Source organism: Mastigoproctus giganteus, chromosome 14 (genome assembly GCF_048544385.1).
Source record: "Mastigoproctus giganteus isolate SK-2022 chromosome 14, ASM4854438v1, whole genome shotgun sequence".
NCBI classification, from domain to species: Eukaryota; Metazoa; Arthropoda; class Arachnida; order Uropygi; family Thelyphonidae; genus Mastigoproctus; species Mastigoproctus giganteus.
In genome coordinates, this window is record NC_143588.1 from 123,087,948 (window position 1) to 123,111,748 (window position 23,801).

At 39.3% G+C, this 23,801-nt stretch overlaps 2 protein-coding genes across 5 annotated transcripts in view; one reads left to right on the forward strand and one right to left on the reverse strand.

Moving 5' to 3' along the window:
• Window positions 1-18,517, reverse strand: part of LOC150075706 (CCR4-NOT transcription complex subunit 4-like) — a 494,519-nt gene extending 476,002 nt beyond the window's left edge. For all 4 annotated transcript variants that reach the window (XM_090388673.1, XM_090388675.1, XM_090388674.1 and 1 more), the window contains exon 1: window positions 18,406-18,517. The gene's annotated coding sequence lies outside the window, so the exon portion shown is untranslated. The remainder of the gene's footprint in view (window positions 1-18,405) is intronic.
• A 274-nt stretch (window positions 18,518-18,791) lies between these two features.
• The window catches only part of LOC150075707 (calcineurin-binding protein cabin-1-like), a 1,104,404-nt gene continuing 1,099,394 nt past the window's right edge, over window positions 18,792-23,801 (forward strand). Inside the window, exon 1 of the mRNA XM_090388624.1 lies at window positions 18,792-18,962. Coding sequence (XP_090244750.1) covers window positions 18,960-18,962 — 3 coding nt within the window. The 5' untranslated portion in view covers window positions 18,792-18,959. The remainder of the gene's footprint in view (window positions 18,963-23,801) is intronic.

The window sequence follows — 23,801 nt, forward strand, 5'->3', positions numbered from 1 at the left end:
ACTTGATTTGTCAGTGATAGTGCGGCTAATTTTGTTTGATCCCTGTGTAATAAATTATTTTGAAGAGGCTCTTCCTCCTAGTGGTCTGGGCTGGGCAGCTGAGGTGATTGCCCCTCAGCTGGCAGATAGAGCCTATTTTGGACTGGTTCTTTTTGAAATTTCGGGTAATCTAAATTTTGTGAGATATGCCAAAAACTAGAAGGAAGATCCCTGATCCTCCGGTGGAGGAGTCAGGAGAAGAATCTTCGGCAGAGTCTTCAGTAAGGTCAACAGAGGGAGACTGAGTCTTCGAGTGAATAGGAATCAGGAGAGGTTTCGAGTAGACCACCTGTGGAAAAAAGGATTTCGAAGGGGAAAAGTTCAAAGATACGTACAGTTACGGAGAAGAAGTCTTCGAAACAGATACAGTGTAACTTAGAACCTATTACCTTAAAGGAATTGGAGTTTTATAGAACCAAGTTAAGGCTTTTCGTGTCAGCTTTGAATAAGCCAAGTGGACATGATTTGAATGTTGTTATGGGATATTGGGACAAGATGGCGAAGTGTGTGCAGTCATTGACTGTAAAAAATGTACAGCTCAAGACCAAGTTGAGTACCTTGATGGAGCAAAGAGAAAAAGCAGAACAAGTCCCTGATCCAAGATCATATGCAGAGGCGGTTAGTGCGAGTGAGATTAAATCCAAGAATAAAATGGTTATTGTGAAGGCTAAAGCCGACAAGTTTAGTACTAGTGACCAAGTAAAGACGGAGTTAATGGCACGAGTTGCACCGGTTTTAACTAATGTCAAGGTGGTATCTGTTCGGCCCATACGAAATAAAAGGGTTATGATCGAGACTGCTTCTGAACTTGATGTTAAAAAGATTGAAGAGTGCACGGAGGTGCAAAAGCTTGGAATGGAGGTAGAAAGGCCCCTCCGGCGACTTCCAAGACTAGTTATTTTTGATGTTAGTTCAGATGTGGATCGAGAGTCCTTTAATAATGAATTATGGGAGAGGAACCTGAAGGATGTATTTGTCAATAAAGACCAGGTTCTCTCTGAAATAAGAATACTAGCTAAGAATAAAGCAAGGAATTCCTCAGGACATAATGTAGTGGTGGAGGTTTCCCCACGCATACGAAGATACTTGTTGAAATATTCTAGGGTATTTTTAAATTGGAGTTCGCACCGTGTTCGGGAGTTGTGGACCCCAACACAATGTTATAAATGTATGGCGTATGGCCATGTGGCCCGGTACTGTGACGAGGGCGAGTTCTGCAGTCACTGTGCTGGGGGTGGACATACATGTCTTGTACACAAAGAGCAGAGGCTCCAAAATGTGTAAATTGCTGGCGGAGGAAGGTGCCTTCTGATCATGATGCTAATAATCGAATGTGTCCAGAATATCTAAAGGCTGTTGATACCTTAAAGAGACGCACAGAACAAGATTAGTGGGTATCATGTGAGGGTATCTCTTCTTCCAGTAATTGTTAAAAGACTTCTCCCGGCGGTGACTGGGGGTCGTCGGTCACAGTAGCGTCTGTGTTGGGGTCTGCAGGGACCAGACTGGTGTGAATATGTATTTGAATTTATGATTAATTTTGTATGATCAATGTATAATTAAAATTTTGAAAGATCAATTTGTATTTATTATTTAGTCTGAGAGGTATCAGACAATGTTTTACTAGATAGGGCAACCTACCTCCTCGTGGTGGGGACGGAAACTCGTGGTGGGGGCGGAGATGCCGTCTCCGCCGCGAGGCTAAAGGTTGTGCTTTCTTTTAATTTTTAGTCATAAGTCAAGTTAGACTTTGTAATTGTTGCTTTGTTAGAGTTATTTGACCATAAATATGTAACAAATAAAACAATTATGAAATATTGGCAGATGGGCGGCAGCCCAGGTGGCCAGTTGGGAAAAGCTTGACATATGAATTCCTCTCTTTGGAAATTGACTTTCTCCAGCCTAACTTTCCTAACAGTGAGGTAATTTTCCTTGGTGATTTTAATACTCAACTCCAGGCAGCTTCTGTTTTCTAGTGCACAGACCCAGCCAGTCTAGATGCTGTGACCTTTGCAATTACTAATGACCTTGCACAGCTCATTCATTTACCTACCAGAATAGCAGATAATCCTAACCACACAGCAATACACTTGACCTTTTTCATACAAACAACCCTTCAAAAGACAAGGATCACAACTAGGTGACTGTCTCTTCTCCAATGGAGCTTTTCTTTCATGGCCATTCAAATATTTGTGTTGTTTGGCATTACAAGAATGCAAAATCTACAAATTTGGAAACAAGCAAATATTCTGCCCACACCGAAGTATGCAACTTTTGTAAAGCAGTTATTAATCAGTCCAAACTAGATTTCAAACTGGCTAAGAGTAGAATACTTGATTCTTGTCTATATGGTAGCCGAGCATTCTGGTCTCTTGTTAAATCTATTGGTTACAACTTTTGCCCATCTCTGTTACCACATCTGTCAAAACCAGATGGTTCTATTGCCACTTCAGCTAAGGATAAAGCTGACCTGCTAGCATCCTATTTTTTTTCCAACTTGTGTATTCATTACCTTGGTAAACCACCCCAGTATGCTCCATTCATTGCCTTCTGTAAGGCAATGAATGTGGTCTTCCGTCAAAAGAATATCAGGATTTTGAAGGATCTCAATGATACGGAAGCTGCAGGTCCTCATGATATATATATATTTTTTTCCAAAACCTGTGTTCCTGTTCTGTATTGTCTCTTTCTTATTCCAAAGGCGTTTCTCCTACTTGGAAATTTGCTCATATCCAGATACAGTCTGTTCTCGTATAGCACGATAGTTGCATTCCTAGAAATCCTCGTGCAATGCAAAATCGTGCAATATAAACAACAGGCCCTATGGGAAAAGTAGGGTTAGGTGCCGACCACCCAAGATTGAACACATTTGGAACCAAAACATTACCAAACACAATAAATAATCGGGTAATTTTAATCGTTATAAAATACTTACGTATTTTATAACAATTAAAATACATAATAAAAATAATATTATATTATAATAAAGTATTTTTAGTATTTTTTAATACTAAAAAAGTATTTTTTACGAATAAAATACGTATTTTATTCGTAAAAAATTTATTATGTTAAATAAAATAATCGTAATAAAATACTTACGTATTTTATAATACGTAAGTATAAATTATAATACGTAAGTCGTAATAAAATATTGCTAATGTTTTTGCTTCTATCGTAAGCAAACTTGCTTTTTGTTTGATTTTCTATCCAAAGAGATGACAGCCGTACCATCTCTTCCAATTCTTTGTGTCTTAATCTAATGGATTTTAATTACACTTTGAGTTGTTTCCGCTATGAAAGTTGTTTTTATTTTCTCTGCATTCTTTGTAATTCTCGGCGTTGCCTCATTTAGGTCTGTAGCACGTGCAATATCACATGGTCTTTCATTTCGCTCAAAGCGTTTCACAATTTCATATTTTTTCTCTATTGACAGAAGCGGACTGGCCATAAGCCTTACGGGGGAAACCACGGTGGGCCGGAGGCCGGTGTGATTTTGGCCATAAACCATAGTATGAGGCCACTATAAATTTTCCCGGGTAAGAATTTTTGACCCAGTCCGCCTCTGTTTATCGTTATTGCTTTTTTTTTTTTTCTCTCTGAATCTGCAGTGTCTTAAGCCAGGACGCTTCCTTTTCACACCTTTTAAGTATTTTACTAATTTTTATGGAATAAAGCACAAATAAAAAACGAGGAGGCACGCTTGATACACATAAACAAAGCTGCGCACGTATAGCAACTGAATAAAGAACACCATAAAGGCCGAGATACACTATAAATTAACACCTCGCATTTTACTAAAGCACATTTTTGGAGGTTACTACCATAAAACAATAAAAACAATTTCCAGTTGCGTTTCTGCTAGTAGAACCTGTTATAAACTGGTAGTAAACTCCATCTAATTGCATTTGCGATTATATCGATAGCTGGAATTGTGTTGGTTTTTACGTTATTATGGTGAAATGTGTTTCCCCTTCACTGATATAAAACACGTAAATACATTTTCAGAATCGTCTTCATTCCTATCGTGTTGCGTTCGGTTGGGGTGATTCCCCGTTCGACTGCCATTTCTTGTAAACACAAAGGCGAATCGTGCATAAGCGAATTCGGTTCGTGTTATATAAGATAACGTTCCCCTATTTATAAATCGTGTATGATCGAATTCGTGTAATGCAAACACGTGTTATACGAGGACCGACTGTAGTTCCTATAAATGGTGACAAATCCCTCCCATCTAATTTACTTCTCTTTCTAAAGGAAACTAGACATTTAACCACCAACTAAAACTATCTAGAAACCTTCCAACTGATCAACAATTGCCAGCATTAGTATTAGTAATGGCCGCATGGTGCAAGAAAGCCTATGGCTTATGCTGCACCAGCCAAAAAAAAAAATCCAAACAAAACAATGATAAAAACAAAAAACAAAAAAAAATCATAAAATAAATAAATAAATAATAATAATTAATAAAAAAAAAAAAAAGAAAATTAAACCAATCATCCTATCGCTTCCCTTACCCGAAAGTACTATCCAGATGACCTTTGAATTTCCCCAAACTGTCAGCCTCTACCACCCATGAAGGCAACTTATTCCAGTAATTTATAACTCGCTGGCTAAAATAAAACTTCCTGCAGTCCAATCTAAACATTTCCCCCCGTAACTTGAATTTATGTCCCCTAGTTCTAGCATCATTTATAATCTTGAAAATTTCTTCCTCATTCATTTTACTGATGCCTCTCAGAGCCTTAAACATCTCAATCAAATCTCCTCTAAGGTGTCTAGTTTCCAAACTCTGCAACTCACATATTCAAAGTCTTTCTTCATAAGGACGCCCTTTTGCCGATCTCACCAGGCGAGTTACCCGTTTTTGCACCCTTTCAAGAAGCTCAATGTCTTTCTTTAGGTGCGGTCTCCATACTTGAACACAGTATTCAAAGTATGGTCTAACATAAGCCTTATATAATGGGATTATTATATAAGGCATTGATTCAGTCAGAGTGTAAATCCACTGGTGATTCTCTCATATGTTACCCATCTATAGACAAATTCAATGGAAAAGTTTGTTGAAACTCTAGTAGTTGCTCTTGAAATTTCAAAGGCTTTTTATTGTGTTGGGCATCCAGTTTTCTCTCTGACCTTCAGTTATTTTTCCCAATCTTTTGCTCTTGTACATTAATGACCATCTTCCATTGACTGGAAATCCTATCCACAGTTTTGCTTATGATACACATTGATTTCCACTTTCCAGTTTGAGAAAAGTTGTATTGCACAAACAGCTTAAACTTCTCAAATTGGACATTGCTCATCATGGACTAATGTTATTAATAGAGTCCCTCAGGGTTCAGTATTGGGTCCATTATTGTTTTCTGTATTTATAAATGGTATATCAAGCTTAATGTCCAAGTTTGCAGACGATACGAAGGTTGGCAGGGTTGTCAAGGACACTAAGCTACTGCAACAGGATCTGGAAAGGTTGAGCAGATGAGCTGAGAGGTGGCAAATGACGTTTAACATTGGCAAATGTAAAGTACTACATATGGGAAACAGCAACCCTAGAGCAACATATCAACTCTGTGGTACTACACTGACAGTGGTAGAGAATGAAAGGGACCTGTGGGTGGTTGTGCAGGCAGATATGAAGTTTTCTGAGCAGTGTAGACGGGATGCAAGAGTAGCTCATGGTGTATTGTCAATGATATATAGGAATTTTTCTAGCAGGGATAAGGAGGTGATTATTCCCTTGTATAAGGCAATGGTCAGGCCACACCTAGAGTACTGCATACAGGTCGGGAGGACTCATTTCAAGAAGGATGTAGAGATGCTCGAACGGGTACAGAGTAGGGCAACAAGATTGGTGAATGGAACAAAGGGGAGCTCTTACGAAGAAAGGCTTAAGTTTTGCAAATTACAGTGTCTGGAGACTAGGCAACAGTGAGGTGATCTGATAGAGGTGTATAAAGCCTTGAATAGTGTGAGCATGATCAATGCTGATGGGATTCTTCCTCTTGTTCAGAATAATCACCTGAGAGGACAAATTCAAATTGAGGAAAGACAGAGGTAGGATAGATGTGAGGAAATTTGCCTTTAGCCAGCGGGTGGTTGGTTGGTGGAGCAGACTTCCATCCCTTGTCGTGGAAGTTGATAGCCTAAATAAGTTTAAGGTTCAGCTGGACAGGTATTTCGAACGAACAGAGGGGTGAAGTGGAAGTGGTTATTTTTTATTTATTTATTTTTTTTTTTTGGCTGATGCTGCATAAGCTTGCTTTCTTGCATCAAATGCCTCTACTAATGCTAATTTTTCTAGCAGGGATAAGGTGATTATTCCCTTGTATAAGGCAATGGTCAGGCCACACCTAGAGTACTGTATACAGGTCTGGAGGCCTCATTTCAAGAAAGATGTAGAGTTGCTGGAACAAGTAAAGAGAAGGGCAACAAGGTTAGTGAATGGAACAAAGGGTTGCTCTTACGAAGAAAGGCTTAAGTTTTGTAAATTAGTGTCTGGAGACTAGGCACTGAGGTGTATAAAGCCTTGAATGGTTTGAGCATGCTAAATGCTGATGGGATTCCACCTCTTGCTCAGAATAATCACCTGAGAGGGCATAAATTCAAATTGAGAAAGGACAGATGTAAGATAGATGTGCGGAAATTTGCCTTTAGCCAGCGAGTAGTTGGTTGGTGGAACAGACTTCCAACATTTGTTGTGGAAGTTGATAGCTTAAATAAATTTAAGGCTCAGCTGGACAGGTATTTCGAATAAATGGAGGGGGTGAAGTGGAAGGTTTTGTTTTTTTTCTCTCTGGCTGATGCTGCATAAGCTTGCTTTCTTGCATCATATACGTCTACTAATGCTAATTTATAAATACAGAAAACAATGGACCCAACACTGAACTCTGAGGGACTCCACTAATAACATTAGTCCATGATGAGCAGTGTCCATTGATTACCACTCTGTCTTCTCCCACTCAACCATCCCTTTCTCCATAACAGCAATTTGCCTCCAATCCCATACTGCTCCAATTTGTGCATCAGTCTTCCATGTGCAACAGTATCGAAAGCCTTTCTAAGCTCCAAAAATATGATATCAAAGTTGTTCCTTGCATCCATTTCCTTGGTGACCACATCATAGTATCCAATCAAAATGGTCAGGCAAGACTTTCCCTTAACAAAACCATGGGGTGACCAGCTATAACTGAAGTCTTGTCTAGATTATCCTGCAATTCTTTTTTAACCATGCCCCCATTAATATTCCTGGAACAGAAGTTAACTAACAGGCCTATAATTACTTGCGTTGCCCTTTGATCCTCCTTTGTGAATTGGGGTCACATTTGCACATCTCCAGTCCATGGGTACTTCCCCTGAGTCCAAGGAAGCTCTCATAATTATGGGTAAGGGTTTGCTTACTTCCTTTGCTGCCTCCTTTAATATAACTGGATAGATCCCATCCACCCAAGGTGCCTTTCTTGTGTTTATCTTCAACAATTTCTCCTCCACTTTCTTCTCAGTTATTACAAAATCGTCTAGCTCACTGCCAGAGTTTAATTCACCTCTGGCATTCCCCTCCCTGAATAACTCCTCATGTGTGAATGTAGATGCAAAATACTCAATTTGTTAGCCACCTGAGCAGGATCATCAACAGTTGAACCATTAATATCCAGTGGACCAATCTAATTCATCCCTTTCCTTCTAGAGTTTACATAGGTAAAGAACTCTTTTCTGTTTTATTTTACATACTTTGTCAAAGAGTTCTCATAATCTATCTTTGCCTGCCTAATCTCCTTTGTGACTTGGTTACAGACCAGCTTATATCACAGGCTTCCATGTCACCCATTAATTTATATGTATCCCATGCATTTTTATTCTCTGCCATATGTCTAATTAGTTCATCTGACATCCATTTAGGACTAAACTCTAAACAATATTTCTTAGTTGGTATGTAAAGCCTAGTAGCTTCCAAGATAAATTCTTTGAATGCCTCCCATTTTGAATTTGCTGTCGGTAACATCATCAGTTGGTCCCACCGTATAGAATTTAAATACTGTCTCAGACCACCGTAGTCACCTTTATGAAAGCAAAAACCCTTCCCTTTACCCCTGATGGTAGTTTCCTCTTTCAGTAAATCCCACTTCTGCATACTGTGATCACTGCCACGTAGTGGTTATTTTATCTGAAGATTCACTATAAATCAAATCAAGAATATTACTCCCTCTAATTGCCTCCCAAACATGCTGATGTAGAAAACATGTCATCCTATAAATACACAAAAGTCTTACTTGTGTGCGAGTGACCAACCCATAAATTCAAGTCAATATCACGGAAATTAAAATTCCCCATTATAATACTCTGATTTACTGGCCCACTCTATTTCCCTGTACAGTTTCTTATCATACTCAGAGTCATTAAGCCTATAACCCACTCCTACTCATTTTGATCTCCCAATGCTTATGCCACACCTAACTGAGTTGACACCGCATTGTCCAGCTATGTCGATTGGCTGGACTTCCTTGGATTTTGTGTTTTTTAACTAATAGCATAACCTCTCCTACCTTCCTATCCTGTCTATTCTTCCTGTACACATTGTACTACCCAAATTCCAATTCTGCATTTCTTATATCTGTATGACACCAAATCTCTGATATCCTAACACATCAAATTTATTTACCAAACTCATAGCATTGGCGTATACGCAAATATACATGCACCTGTTCCTATTCTTAGATACTCTAACACAACCCATGTGTTTACTTGTACCACAATGACTCCCATTAGTCTCCGAAACACCCTGTATCATGTTTTCCAGGCTGCTGCTCATTCCAATCGAAGCAGTGCAAGAATCACATTCACCTCTGCCAGTGGCTACTGTTAATCTATTAGTCCTCGTATCCCCCCCCCAACTAGTAGTTTTTCGACCCACTTAACACGGCCTCGATATCAGCATATATTCTTGCCTCCTTTCTATTTAAGTGTATCCCATCCCTGTAGAAGCAGTCTCTCCTGTGAACAAGGACAGATCAGGCTGAAAAATATTCTACCCCCTGATCCTTGCACAATATTTCCAGGGTCGAATTGATCGACAATCAAAGTTGTATCCACCAATCACTGAGTTAGAAGCCAAAGTATCTTTGTGAATGGCAAAACAATGAAGGGTTTTGCCATTCACAAAATAGGAGGCAATTTGTAAAATCCAAAAATGCAATTTTTAAATAATAAATATATAAAAAAATACAATTATAATATAATTTGTAACTTAACTTACATTTACTTGCATGTATAACTGACTGTGTGTTCCTTTTTGTAATAAAATAAAGGGAAGGGGTTGGAGTGTCTTAAAACGTTTCATCGGCCCCCCTTTTTAATTACCAATTCATTCTTTCTTGACTAATTATTTTCGACTGTTTATTCAGTTCAGTTTAAGTGGTGGAAAATGATGCAAGTAAGCAAGCCAATCCAGCATGAACAAAAAAAAAAAAAAAAAAAAAAAAAAACTATCCTACCTATGATCTGTATGCAGCCTAATCACTATCATATAATAATTATTATTATAAATAACTCTGAATTACCCTGAGAGAGTGAGGGAGAGAGAAGGGAATCGGCAAAAAAAAGAATGATGATATCCAGCTCAGGATACTGGATGTGCCAAGTCCATACTCACCACATGTGAACCCCTGGGGTTAAATACAATGGTTTAATCACTTTCACATCTGTGCCTGACAAAATTCCTCTATATCACTGACAGACCCCATGAGCTGTCCTAGCAGAATGTCCACACTGCTCAGAAAATGTCATACTATACAATAACTTGTATGTTTCTTTCACTGTCCGATGCCATGTAACTTGTATATGTTATTCTGGAACTATTCCTGCACATATGCAGTACTTTGCATTTTTCAATGCAAAACCTCAATTCACATTTTTCATCCCAATCTATCTAATTTTTCCTAGGTCTTGCTGGAATATAAAGACGTCTTGATCCTTCTTTAGATTCCAGCCTGACCACTGATGAAATGATTTTACAATAAATCAAGAATATAACATGAATATGCAACCATCCTTCCAAAGTTTAAATTTATGCACCCTAAAGTGCATGCTGTCTGAGCAGGAGTAATTATGCCATCAACATTTAGTTTACTTAATGTTACTTAACTTTGCTTTCTTGCATCATTTGCCACTACTACATAATCATTAATTGCATATAACAGTCACATGAGCTTAAACTGTGGTCTTAGAGCATGTGCTACTGTACTCTCACTCCTGAAGAGTATTTTAGGCTGTGATTCAAACTTGGGTCTGCATGCAAAAAAGGGTAACTGCTTAACTTGCTGAGAAATTAGGATCCGTCATTAAGCAACCAAAATTAATATCATCTGCAAATAGACAATATATTTATATCGTCGTCTGAGGGCAGCACCTCAGATGCTGCCCTGCACTCAGATAAAGGATGCCCTTTCAGATTAATGGATGCCCCCAGCACCTGAGGGTCTCCATTAATAACATTAGTCCAAGAAGTGCTGTGGCCATTAGTAACCATCCCTTTATGCATACTAGTAACCCATGTCTACTGCTACACTGCTCCAATTTGTAACAGTCATTTGGGATAAGATCGGGGCTTTTTTTTTTTTTTTTTATGAGAACCCCAAACACGAGAGGTATTAGAACCTATAGTACTTAGTGCCGTGCTTGGGTTGGAGGTTGAGAAGACGAAAGAAGATATTTGTTGACATTGGACTTGAACTTCTGTAGATTGTAATTTTCAGGAAATACGTATGAAGGAAGGTTGTTCCAGAAAACGGCAGTTGAATGAATAAATGAGGAAGATGAAAAGTTGGTTCTGTGGGTTTGAAGTTGGACAGTAAATGGATGTTGGCTGGTGGCGGCACGTGTTCGGACTGTTTTGAAAGAGAGAGCGGGAATTATAGAAGCCAATTCAGAAGAACAGTGCCCATGGAAATATCTGTAGAAGAGGCATGCAGCAGAAACATTACGTCTATGAGAAAGCGAGTGGAGAGACTCTGTTAGAGATGAATCATTAATTAACCTAACTGCCCTCTTCTGAATGGAATCAAGAAGCCTGAGAGATGTTTTGGGGGCACCACCCCAGATGTGGGAACAATATTCCATGGCAGGGCGGATTTGCGATTTATACAGAGTGAGCAGCTGTTTGGAAGAAAAGTAACGCCGAGAGCGAAAGAGAAAACCAAGTTTTTTAGATGCAGAGGAAGCAATATTTGTAATGTGCTTGTGCCAAGAGAGATTAGAAGTCAGGGAAATCCCCAAAAGAGATATATCCTTTTGCCTAGAAATTGGAGTGTCACTAAAGATAAGCATAGGAGCAGAAGAATCCTTTTTGCGAGATATAAGGCAAGACTGAGTTTTAGAAGGGTTGAAATCAACTAAGTTGTCTTTGGCCCCACTGGAGAATTACCTGAAGATCGGCATTTAAGGAATTGGTAGCAGAATTTCGAGAAGTTGAAGCTGATTGAGCAGGGCAAGGTTTCTCAAAATGGAAGGTTGAATGCAATGTGCTATCATCAGCAAAACTATGGATAGGATTTCCAGTCAATGGAAGAAGGTCATTAATATACAAGAGGAAAAGAGTGGGGGAAAGAACTGAACCTTGGGGGACACCGGCATTAGTGGAGAAGTTAGAAGAGAGAGAGCCATCTACCATCACCCTCAGTGAGCGATCAGAGAGAAAACTAGATAACCAATTACTAAAAACAGTTGGCAAACCATAAGATGGGAGCTTGTTTAGAAGACCTTTATGCCAAACACGATCGAAAGCCTTTGAGATGTCAAGAGCAACTACTTGTGTTTCACCGAACCTTTCCATTGAAGTAGTCCATAAATGGGTAACATAAGCCAGAATATCACCAGTGGATCGACACTGACGGAATCCATACTGGCGATCGTTGATCAGACGGAAGGTTTCTAGGTAGTTTAAGAGTTGGCGGTTAATTGATTTCTCCATTACTTTAGAAAGGGTAGAAGTAATTGCAATGGGACGATAATTGGATGGGAGGGATTTGTCACCCTTTTTAGGAACTGGCTGGATATGAGCAAATTTCCAAGCAGAAGGAAAAACACCTTTGGAATAAGAAAGTGAAAAAAGGCGGCAAAGAATAGGATTAAGTTCAGGAGCACAGATTTTGAGAACAAGTGGAGAAATACCATCAGGGCCTGGAGCTTTCTTAGCATCAAGATTCATCAAAATCCTTCTGATATCCTTTTGACGGAAGACCACAGGAGGCATTGAATGGACCGTGTTGGGAATGGTGGGAGGTGTTTTACCAAGTTCATTAATACATGAGCTGGAAGAAAAATGGGATGCTAGCAGGTCAGCTTTATCCTTGGCTGAAGTGACAACAGAACCATCTGGTTTGGACAGAGGTGGAAGCAGAGATGGGCAAAAGTTGCGGCCAATAGCTTTGGCAAGAGACCAGAATGCTCGGCTACCATTAGGGCAAGAAGCAAGTTTTCTACTCTTAGCCTGTTCAAACTCTAGTTTGGACTGATTAATAACTGCTTTACAATTGTTGCGAGCTTTGGTGTAGGCAGAAAATGAAACTGAAGAATTAGAAACAAGCCAATTACGATATGCAACATTCTTCTCTTGAACAGCCTTAGCACATTTATTGGAAAACCAAGGTTTAGATAAAGGACGAGATTTTAAAGTGGAGTGTGGGATAAAGGATTCCATTCCTGCAAGAATAATTTCACTGACACGATCTGAGCAAACGTTGACATCAGGAGTTTTGAAACAGTAATCCGACCAAGGAAAGGAAGAAAAGAAGTCTCGCAGGTCATCCCATTTTGCATTCTTATAATGCCAAACAACACGAGGTTGGGAATAGCCATGAGATAAAGGTTCCATTGGAGAAGAGACAATCACCAAGTTGTGATCTGAAGTGCCTAAAGGACCTCTCACTTCGACCGTGTACTTAGAAGGGTTGTCTGTGAGAAAAAGATCAAGCATATTGGCTGTATGATTTGGATTGTCCGGTATTCTTGTAGGTAAATGAACAATCTGTGCTAGGTCATTAGTAATTGCAAAAGCCTCAGCATCTCGACCTGCTGGGTCGGTGTGACTAGAAAACGGAAGCCAGCTGGAGATGTGAACATTAAAATCACCAAGGAAAATTACCTCACTTAGGAAAGTTGGACTGGAGAAAGTCAAGTTGCAACGAGAGGAAGTCAAAGAGCTCCAAGTGATTAGTGTAGTTGGGAGAACGGTAGAGACAACACATGAATTTGACACAATGAGGCAGAGAGATTTTAAGCCAAAGAAGATCAAAGAGAGGAGATTCCAAATTGCCAAGTCTCTGACAGGGAATATCAGAACGGACATATGCACAAAGTACCACCTTTGAGGCGAAAGGAATCATACAGCGAATAATTTGGGCATCTGAGATGAGCAGTAGTTGAATCAACCGATAACTGAGATTCTGTCAGAAAAAGTACATGGGGTTTGGCAGACTGCAAGTGGAAATGGACATCGTTGAGATTAGAATTGAGACCACGTATATTTGTGAAATGAATTAGGAAATCCTTGGGAGGTTTAGATCTTTTCGCAGATGAGATTGTTCTATTAGTTTGACAATTCATGGTGTATTCAATAGTAAGAAAAAGTGGGTGGGACATGCTGTATGAAGTAATGAAATTTTTGGATATGGCGTACATGTGGTAAGAATATACCCAGATCCTTGACATAACGTGGCCTCGACAATGCTCCCCGCATACACACTACTCGGACTCCCTCCAGTCACTATCTGGCAGAGTAGAGGTAGCAAGATTATACACTAGCTGATCCGGAAGCCTCCTAGAGAGTTACCAATAGGTTCGGTCCGGTGTACTAACTAGCGGCCGGCCTGCGAAAACCGTTTTAGAGTTGTACCCTCGAAATGTAAGAAATATTGGATCTCGCCACGACGTTCATCATAACCTCAAAAGTCATCAATCATACTGCATGATGGAAGAGATAGGGAAGGGTTGACCGGAACTTAGCTCTAGAGACTAAACATGGGTTCCACCACTTCAAGCCTCCAATAAGCAAAGTGTGGTATTTCACCGGTTGATGAGAGTCATCTACCACCTAGTAATGCCTGGTAACATAGAGGGGCGGCATTCCTCCATGTGGTGTGGGTGCCACACCTCGACCCCTGCTTACGTGGTTCACACCTGGGTGGTCACCCACCATGTGCTTGTGCATGGAGGTTATACCCAGGATTACTAACAGTCCCACCATCGTGAAGGTGCAAGCAGAGGATTTGGCTGTCACAGACCGTCCGGACTTCGCCGAAATTGGGTCCACTTGACTTGAGTGTCACTCGAATATCAGTTCCATCAGCATTTTAGACTCCCAGGTAGCAAGTACAGCTTGTCTGGCATATCTGAGAGAATGTCTGTGACAACCTCAAGGACCCTAGGGCTTGTGTTAAGTTTAAAAAAAAAGTGTATTTTATAGCATCAAGAGATGACCACTTAGCATATGAAATTTATATGCATACTGTAATCTGTAACATTTCAGATAAAATGGAATATCTTAGTTCATACAACAGGATGCCACTGTGCCACTTCTCTATGTTTAGAGCTCAATTACCAATCAGATTAATAATTCTCCAGGTTTCATTTATAGGGAAGTAGTTAATGATGCGGCACTGTAGACAGAGTAAAGGACTGAAATTCTTCCCTCTCCAGAGGGAATCCCAAATGTTTTTTTTTTTTTTTTTTTGGGGGGGGGGGGTTAAATGTCCAAGTCTATGTGAATTTGTAGGTGGGCAAAAAAAAAAAGTTGACTGCAAAAATTTTCTTAACTACAGAGAGAGTCATAACACTTATTAGCAAAAGGAACTCACCTTCATATTTTTAAGTTGTTTGTTTCTTATTTGATTTTTAGGAGCATTAGTAACTAAGACCATATTGCTCCGGGATATGCGGTGGTCATTCCCTCACCTTTCCACATCCTCCATATTTGGTGGTGACTGGCTCGAACCCTGTCTAATCGAGGTAACACTAACAATGTTACCTCGAATGGGGTAACATTGTTAGTGTTAGTAGTGACATATGATACAAGGAAGCAAGCTTATATATCATCAGCCAAAGGGGGGGGGACCCACTTCCTACATCACTAGTCCATCTGTTCCAATGATTTGTCAACTGCCCAATTCTTTAAATTTATTGAAACTACCTGCTTCCACAATACCAGATGGAAGTTTGTTCCAAAATCAAATGCCTACTCTAGCTGAAAACAAGTTTCTGCTCAACTATTCTGCAATCATCCATCCTAAAGTTAAATTGATGCCCCCTGATGTGTAGTAGTAGTGGCATGTGATCAAGAAAGCATATGTTTGAGCTCATGCATCAGGCAAAAAAAAAAAAATAAAATAAACACACCATTCCCTCCAAATGCCTGTCCATTTGCTTAAATTAATTCAACCTATCAACTTCCACAATAACAGATGGAAGTTTGTTCCAGCAATTAACCACCCGCTGGCTAAAAGCAAATTTCCGCACATCTATTCTACATCTGTCTTTTCTTAATTTGAATTTTGCCCCCTTAGGTTCGTAATCAGAACAAGTGGAAGGATCCCATCAGAATTCAGCATGCTCAACCCATTCAAGGCCTTATACACCTCAATCAGATCACCGTGCAAGTGCCTAGTCTCCAGCCACTGCAATTTGCAGAACTTAAGCCTCTCTTGGTAAGAGGATCCCTTCATTCCCCTCACCAATCTTGTTGCCCGCTCAAGACTACACGCTCAAGTAAATCTACATCCTTCCTAAAATGAGGCCTCCAGACCTGTACACAGTACTCAAGGCATGGCCTGACCATTGCCTTATACAGAGGGATAATCACTTCCTTTTCCTTGCTAGCAAAATTCCTATATATCATTGACAAAATCCCATGACCTGGCCTGGCAGCCTGTCTGTATTGCTCAGAAAACTTCATACCTGCCTGCACAATTACTCCCAGGTCTTTTTCATTTTCTACCACCTTAAGTGTAGTACCACACAGTTGGTACGTTTCTCTGGGGGTTACTTCTACCCATATGCAGTACTTTGCATTTGTCAAGGTTAAACTTCAGTTTCCACTTCTTAGCCCATCTGCCCAAATTATCTAGTTCCTGTTACAGTAGCACACTGCCATTACTGTCATTAAGAACCCTGCCAACCTTTGTATCATCTGCAAACTTTGACATTAAGCCTGATATATACCTTCATCAATATCATTGATAAATATACAAAACAACAGTGGACCCAACACCGAACCCTGTGGAACTCCACTAATAACGTTAGTCCACAAAGAGTACCACCCATTGATTACCACCCTCTGTCTTCTCCCACTTAACCATCCTTTTATCCATTGTAGCAACTTACCCTTAATACCATTCTGCTCCAATTTGTACAGTCTTTCGCCAACCGGGCTAGCCGGGTGGGTAAAGTGCCTGTCTTGCAACCCAAAGGTTGCGAGTTCGATTCCCGCCTCGGGCTTGGATCAATGTACTGCAAAAACATTGGGAGGTGCATTATGGCCACAGAAGCCTATGCGCCAACAACTACGGAGAAAAAAAAAAAAAAATAGTCTTTCATGCACAACAGTGTCAAAAGCTTTCCCGAAATCCAAATATATGATATCAAAATTATTTTTTGCATCCAGTTCCTGTGTAACCACATCATAATATCCTATCTAATTTGTCTGACAAGACTCCCTTAAGAAACCCATGCTGTGTCTGAATTATTGCTGCAGCCTTGTCTACATGATCCTGCTATGCATTTTTAATCAGTGACTCAATTATTTTACCCGGAACAGAAGTTAAACTAACTGGTCTGTAATTATTCGTGTCACCCTTCAATCCCCCTTTGTGAATTTGGGATACATGTGTATGCTGTCTGAGGAGTAATTAAGGCATCAACATTTAGCTAACCTAATCCATTCAATGCCTTAAACACCTCAATCAAATCAACTTTCAGCTAACTAGTTTCAACATTCTGAAATTTGCAGAACTTAATTCTAACTCTCTTCACTAATCTCACTGTTCTTCAATGTACCCATTCCAATTAAAATGGAGCCTCCAGACTTGTATGAAGAGATGGTATAATCATTGCTCCTAATCATTGCTTGGGGGGTGTATATAATATAATGATATTATATACACCCCCTCATCTCTGCTTGCAAAATTCCTGTAGGGAACAACAAATAAAAAAAATGGCCAATTAAATGCCATTGTGGAACTTTCTTCAAGGGCATGGACAATCCTAAACAATCAGTAGAGATTTCACTGATAGAATTACAATAACTGTCATAAAAGCCAATCTTCGGGAGCTTCCTACCTGACTACACAATTACCCAGGTATTTTTTCTTCTTCACTATCTTCCTTTAGTGTATCATACAGTTGGTATTCTATTTGTATTTTGCATTTGTCAATGATAAACCTTAATTGTCATTTTTTAGTCCATAAGGCTAAATTTTCTATTTTACAGTAGCATACCCTGATTACTGGATATTAAGGCCATTAACCACCAAATCAACCATTGTATTATCTGTAAACTAATACATTAAGCCTAATGTGCTTTCAATGTCATTGAAAACAATGGGCTAAACACTTTTATGGAGGGGGGGAAGAATACACTAATAACAACAGTTCAAGAAAAGCAGTGCCCATTGACAACGACGAAGTTCTCCCACTGACCCATCCCTTTAACAAGAGTAGTACCTGCTCCTAATGCCACACTACTACAGCAGTTTTTTTGGGTGAAATAGTAATTTTTTTTTCTTTTTTTTTTTTTTTGCTTGCAGATGTGCAAAGCATAACATTCAGGTATATATTTTTCTAATAAGTTTATGGGGGAAGTGATTGCCTTACTTGTTTCCACTTTCGGTTATATTACGATGCTACCTACGTGTATAGTCGGTGGCGGTTCAAGGATTTTCTGAAGGCGAGGGCTAACGCAGAGTTCAGTGGGAATCATTTATCAAGGCATAAAATCAAAAAAAAAAAAAAAAACACAAAAAAACTTTTTTATAATGGGGGGCCGACGCTGTGCAGAGGTTACACATACTGCATATAAAAGTACAGAATAATCGTAAAGGTGTAATAGCACTTGTTTTTATACAATTTTTTTCCTTTCATGTTGATTACACCTTCAGACATAGCGAAAACCTCAATTCGGACCAACTGAGGAAAAAAAAACATTAATAAAAAACAAATTATCTTGAAACAAATTATGAACTTGCATATGAAGACATTACGGTATCAATATTATACTGAAAAATGCAATACATTTTCAAAGGAAGAGAAAGGCACTCAGTGAAAGATTTCTTCATGCAAAATTATTAGGATTAATCGATGTAGATTATAACTTTAAATACTTACTCCTCTTCCCAAACGGGGGGAAAAAATGCGAATAATTACTGAACCTGTCAAGTTAACCAACTGTTCCAATGGGTAAGTGCGCAATCTCACGCGCAAGTAACCCGGATCATAAAAATATATTCGCAGGCTTCATTATTTCCATATACTTAGCATTATGTCACTTACTTCCAAGTGGCACATCAGAAAAAAAAAAAAAAAAAATGTACCTGGAAGTTTTCTTATAATATAAAAAAAGATCGTATGAGTTTAGAAAAATATTAAAAAATATAAAATAAAACTGTTCCAGAAATATATTCAGATATAAATGAAATTGCTCGAAAAATACTTTTCAACCGGTAGAGGGCTTCTCATCGAAAAATAACGATGAATGAAACGGAGGGTGAATGGCTAAGTTATCTAGCTTTAATTTCTCGAATTTTCCTTTTTTTTTGATTTATTTTTAAAAAAAAAAAAATATTTTGGTTTTATTGATGGGATAGTTTGCGGAAATTATTTTTTAATTTCGGATTACGATATTTTTCGGCAATGGTAATGCAAGACTGCTGAAGCAAAGAATGGTAAGATTACTATGCATTGCAATGCTAATCATCTGTTGCAGCAGATGCGCTGCTGATCAAATGTCACTTTATATAATTACATCTGTACGGCTAAACTTAAATACCCAGTTCTTATTAATAAGGAGTCTTATTATGTCTGCCACCTGTAATTCATATATACTTAAATCCATATATTATTTTTTGCATCCAGTTCCTTTGTAACCACATCATTAACCCCAGGGGCTCACATCTGGTGAGTATGGGCTTGGCCCACCCAGAATCCTGAGCTGGATATCATCATTCTTCTCCTTCTTGGTGATTCCCTTCTACTTTTGACTCTCTCAGGGTAACTCAGAAATTTTTTTACATGGTGCAGCATAAGCCTCAGGCTTCCTTGCACTATATGGCTAGTAGTAGTGGTGGCATGTGATGCAAGAAAGTAATAATAATAATAATAGTATCCAATCAAATTTGTCAGCAAGGCTTTCCTTTACAAACCTATGCTGTGTCTGAATTATTACTGAAGTCTTGTCTAGAAGGTCCTGCAATGCATCTTTAACAGGTGACTACATTATATAAGAAAGAGTTAAATTCAGCAGTACAATTCAGCTGTGAGTGCTAATGTACTATATAAAAACCACAAAAGTTTAGTGCAATAGTTTGTTTAAAATCTAGAATATTGTAAGTAAATAGTACAAACTCATTGAATCTTCACATCCAACTAATAGAGTTGTCTATTAGTAGTGGCAAATAAATAAATAAATAAATTTTCTGTTTATACTCCAGGATGACCAAACGGTCAGAGGAGTTCACAAGATAGACAGATTATGAGAAACAGCACCGTATTCAGCAGTCATGGGCTTGAACCCCGGTCACTCAAGGCACGTGTACTTATGCACCCGCGCCCTGACCACTAGGCTACGGCTGCAAGGAAGCAAGCTTATGCAGCATAAGCCAACGGTGGGGGGGGGCTACCCACCTCTTCATTACTTCAGTTCTAACACAAGATAGACGTATCAACTTAAACAAATGAATCTTCATTAATCACTTCTTATTTAATAAAATTCATTAAATTCAGTATGATTTATTAATATTATTAGCATATGGCGCAAGGAAGTCTGACGTTTATGCTGCACCAGCCAAGATAAATTCCCCGAGCTACCCTAAGCAAGAGAGAGAGAGTCACAAGTAGAAGGGAATCACCAAGGGAATATCCTTTTTGTAAAAAGGATAGGTGGACCAGGGTATGTCTGCCAGGGGCAAAGGTTGATGACGTTGTAGAGCAGATATCATCTTTTAGGGACACAAAAGGTGATATAGTTGTACACGTTGGCACTAATGATATTAAGAGTAGGAGACCGGTAGAACTACTTAACAAGTACAGGTCACTGATGAAAAAAAGCCGTGAATTAGGGTTGAATTTGAAAGTGTCTGCAATTCTGCCCAGACACGATAGGAGGGAGTATATGATGAGAGCCTTGTCGATCAATTTGGCCCTGGAAAGATTGTGCAAGGATCAAGGGATAGAATTTTTTTCAGCCTGGACTGTACTTGTTAACAGGAGAGACTGCTTCTACAGGGATGGGATACACTTAAATAGAAAGGGAGCAAGAATATTTGCTGATGCTATCGAGGCAGTGTTAGGTGGGTCGGAAAACTGATAGCTTGGGGGGATACAAGGACTAATAGTTTAACAGTAGCCGTAGGCAGAGGTGAAGGTGATTCTTGCACAACTTCTATTAGAATAAGTAGCGACCTGGAGCGAGGGGTGTTGGGGGTTTCAGGGACGGATGGCAGTCATCGTGAAACAGGTGGGTATATGGGATGTGTTAGAGTAATTAAGAATAAGAATAAGTGCATGTATACCAATGCTAGAAGTATAGTAAATAAATTTGATGAATTTGAAGTGTTGGTCAAGACATCAAAGGCGGATATTGTTGGGATATCAGAGACGTGGTGTCACACAGATATAAGGAATGCCGAACTTGAATTTGGGGAGTACAATGTGTACAGACAGGATAGGAAGGGAGGAGGTGTTATGCTGTTAATAAAGAAAAACATAAAATCAAAAGAAGTGCATCTAGTTGATATAGATGAACAGTGCACTGTTGAGTCAGTTTGGTGTGACATAATCACTGAGAAAGCAAAAATTAGAGTAGGAGTGTGTTATAGGCCTAATGACTCGAATGGGTACAATGAACAATTGTACAGAGAAATAGAGTGGGCTAGTAAATCGGAATGTCTTATAATGGGGGATTTTAACTTCCCAGATATTGACTGGAACTTGTGGGTTGGTCACTCACACACTAGTCACTTTGTGGATTTATTGGATGATTGTTTTCTGCAGCAGCATGTTCGAGAGGCAACCAGAGAGGGTAATACTCTTGATCTGGTTATCAGCAGTGATCATTCATGTATTAGGAATTTGCAGATAAAAGATCCACTAGGTGGCAGTGATCATAGTGTACTGACGTGGGATTTACTTAACGATTTAATTACCATCAGGGGTAAAGGAAAGGGTTTTTGCTTCTGTAAAGGCGAGTACAGTGGTCTCCGACAGTTTTTAAATTCTGTACAGTGGGATCAACTGACGATGTTACCAACAGTAAATTCTAAGTGGAAAGCATTCAAGGAATTAATCGTGGAAGCTACTAAAAGTTTCATACCTATTAAGAAATATTGTTCAAGGTTTAGGCCTAAATGGTTGTCAAATGAACTAATGAAACTCGTAACAGAGAAGAAAAATGCATGGGATGCATATAAATTATCAAGCGACTCAGAAGCCTATGGCAGATATATGTAATCTGTAATCAGGTCACAAAGGAGGTTCGGCAGGCGAAGGCAGATTACGAGAAATCCTTGGCTAAGAAAAGATGCTAAGAAAAACTTAGATGTTAAGAAAAGATGCTAAGCAAGGATTTCTTTACTTATATAAACTCTAAAAGGAAGGGGATGAATCTGATTGGTCCACTTGACATCGATGGTTCGACTGTTGATGATCCTGCTCAGGTAGCAAACTAACTGAATGAGTATTTTGCTTCTATATTCTCACGTGAGGAATTATTAAGGTTTGAAAATGGCAGAAGGTTATCAAATTGTAGCAAGATACTTAATGATTTTGTAATAACTGAGAGCAAAGTGGAAGAGAAATTGTTGAAGTTAAACGTAAGAAAAGCACCTGGGGTGGATGGGATCTATCCAGTTATATTAAAGGAGGCATCAAAGCAACTAAGCAAACCCTTAGCCATAATTATGAGAGCATCCTTGGACTCAGGGGAGGTTCCCACGGACTGGAGATGTGCAAATGTATCCCCAATTCACAAAGGGGGATTGAAGGGTGACACGAGTAATTACAGACAGTTAGTTTAACTTCTGTTCCGGGTAAAATAATGGAGTCACTGGTTAAAGATGTATTGCAGGATCATCTAGACAAGACTGCAGCAATAATTCAGACACAGCATGGGTTTGTTAAGGGAAAGTCTTGTCTGACAAATTTGATAGGATATTATGATGTGGTTACAAAGAAACTGGATGCGAAAAATAATTTTGATATCATGTATTTGGATTTCAGGAAAGCTTTTGACACTGTTGCGCATGGAAGACTATTGTACAAATTGGAGCAGAATGGTATTAAGGGTAAGTTGCTACAATGGATAAAAGGATGGTTAAGTGCTAGAAGACAGAGGGTGGTAATCAATGGGTGCTGCTCTTCTTGGACTAATGTTATTAGTGGAGTCCCACAGGGTTTGGTGTTAGGTCCACTGTTGTTTTGTATATTTATCAATGATATTGATGAAGGTATATCAGGCTTAATGTCGAAGTTTGCAGATGATACAAAGGTTGGCAGGGTTCTTAATGACAGTAATGGCAGTGTGCTACTGCAACAGGATCTAGATAAGTTGGGCATATGGGTTAAGAAGTGGCAACTGAAGTTTAACCTTGACAAATGCAAAGTACTACATATGGGTAGAAGTAACCCCAGAGAAACGTACCAGCTGTGTGGCTACACTTAAGGTGGTAGAAAATGAAAAAGACCTGGGAGTAATTGTGCAGGCAGATAAGAGGTTTTCTGAGCAATGTAGACAGGCTGCCAGGGCAGGACATGGGGTTTTGTCAATGATATATAGGAATTTTGCTAGCAGGGAAAAGGAGGTGATTATCCCTCTGTATAAGGCAATGGTCAGGCCACGCCTTGAGTACTGCGTACAGGTCTGGAAGCCTCATTGTAGGAAGGATGTAGATTTACTTGAGCGTGTACAGAGAAAGGCAACAAGATTGGTGAGGGGAATGAAGGGATCCTCTTACCAAGAGAGCATTAGCATTAGCATTAGCAGAGGCATATGATGCAAGAAAGCAAGCTTATTCAGCATCAGCCAAAAAAAAAAAAAAAAACCCCACTCCCATTTCACCCCTCCGTTCGTTCGAAATACCTGTCCAGTTGAGCTTTAAATTTGTTTAGGCTATCAACTTCAACAACAAGTGATGGAAGTCGGTTCCACCAACCAACCACCCGCTGGCCAAAGAGGCTTAAGTTCTGCAAATTGCAGTGGCTGGAGACTAGGGACCTGCACGGTGATCTGATTGAGGTGTATAAGGCCTTGAATGGGTTGAGCACGCTGAATTCTGATGGGATCCTTCCACTTGTTCAGATTACGAACCTAAGGGGGCATAAATTCAAATTAAGAAAAGACAGATGTAGAATAGGTGTGCGGAAATTTGCCTTTAGCCAGCGGGTGGTTAATTGCTGGAACAAATTTCCATCTGACGTTGTGGAAGTTGATAGGTTGAATAAATTTAAGGAGGAACTGGACAGGCATTTGGAGGGAATGGTGTGATTTTTTTTTCTTTTTTTTTTTGGCT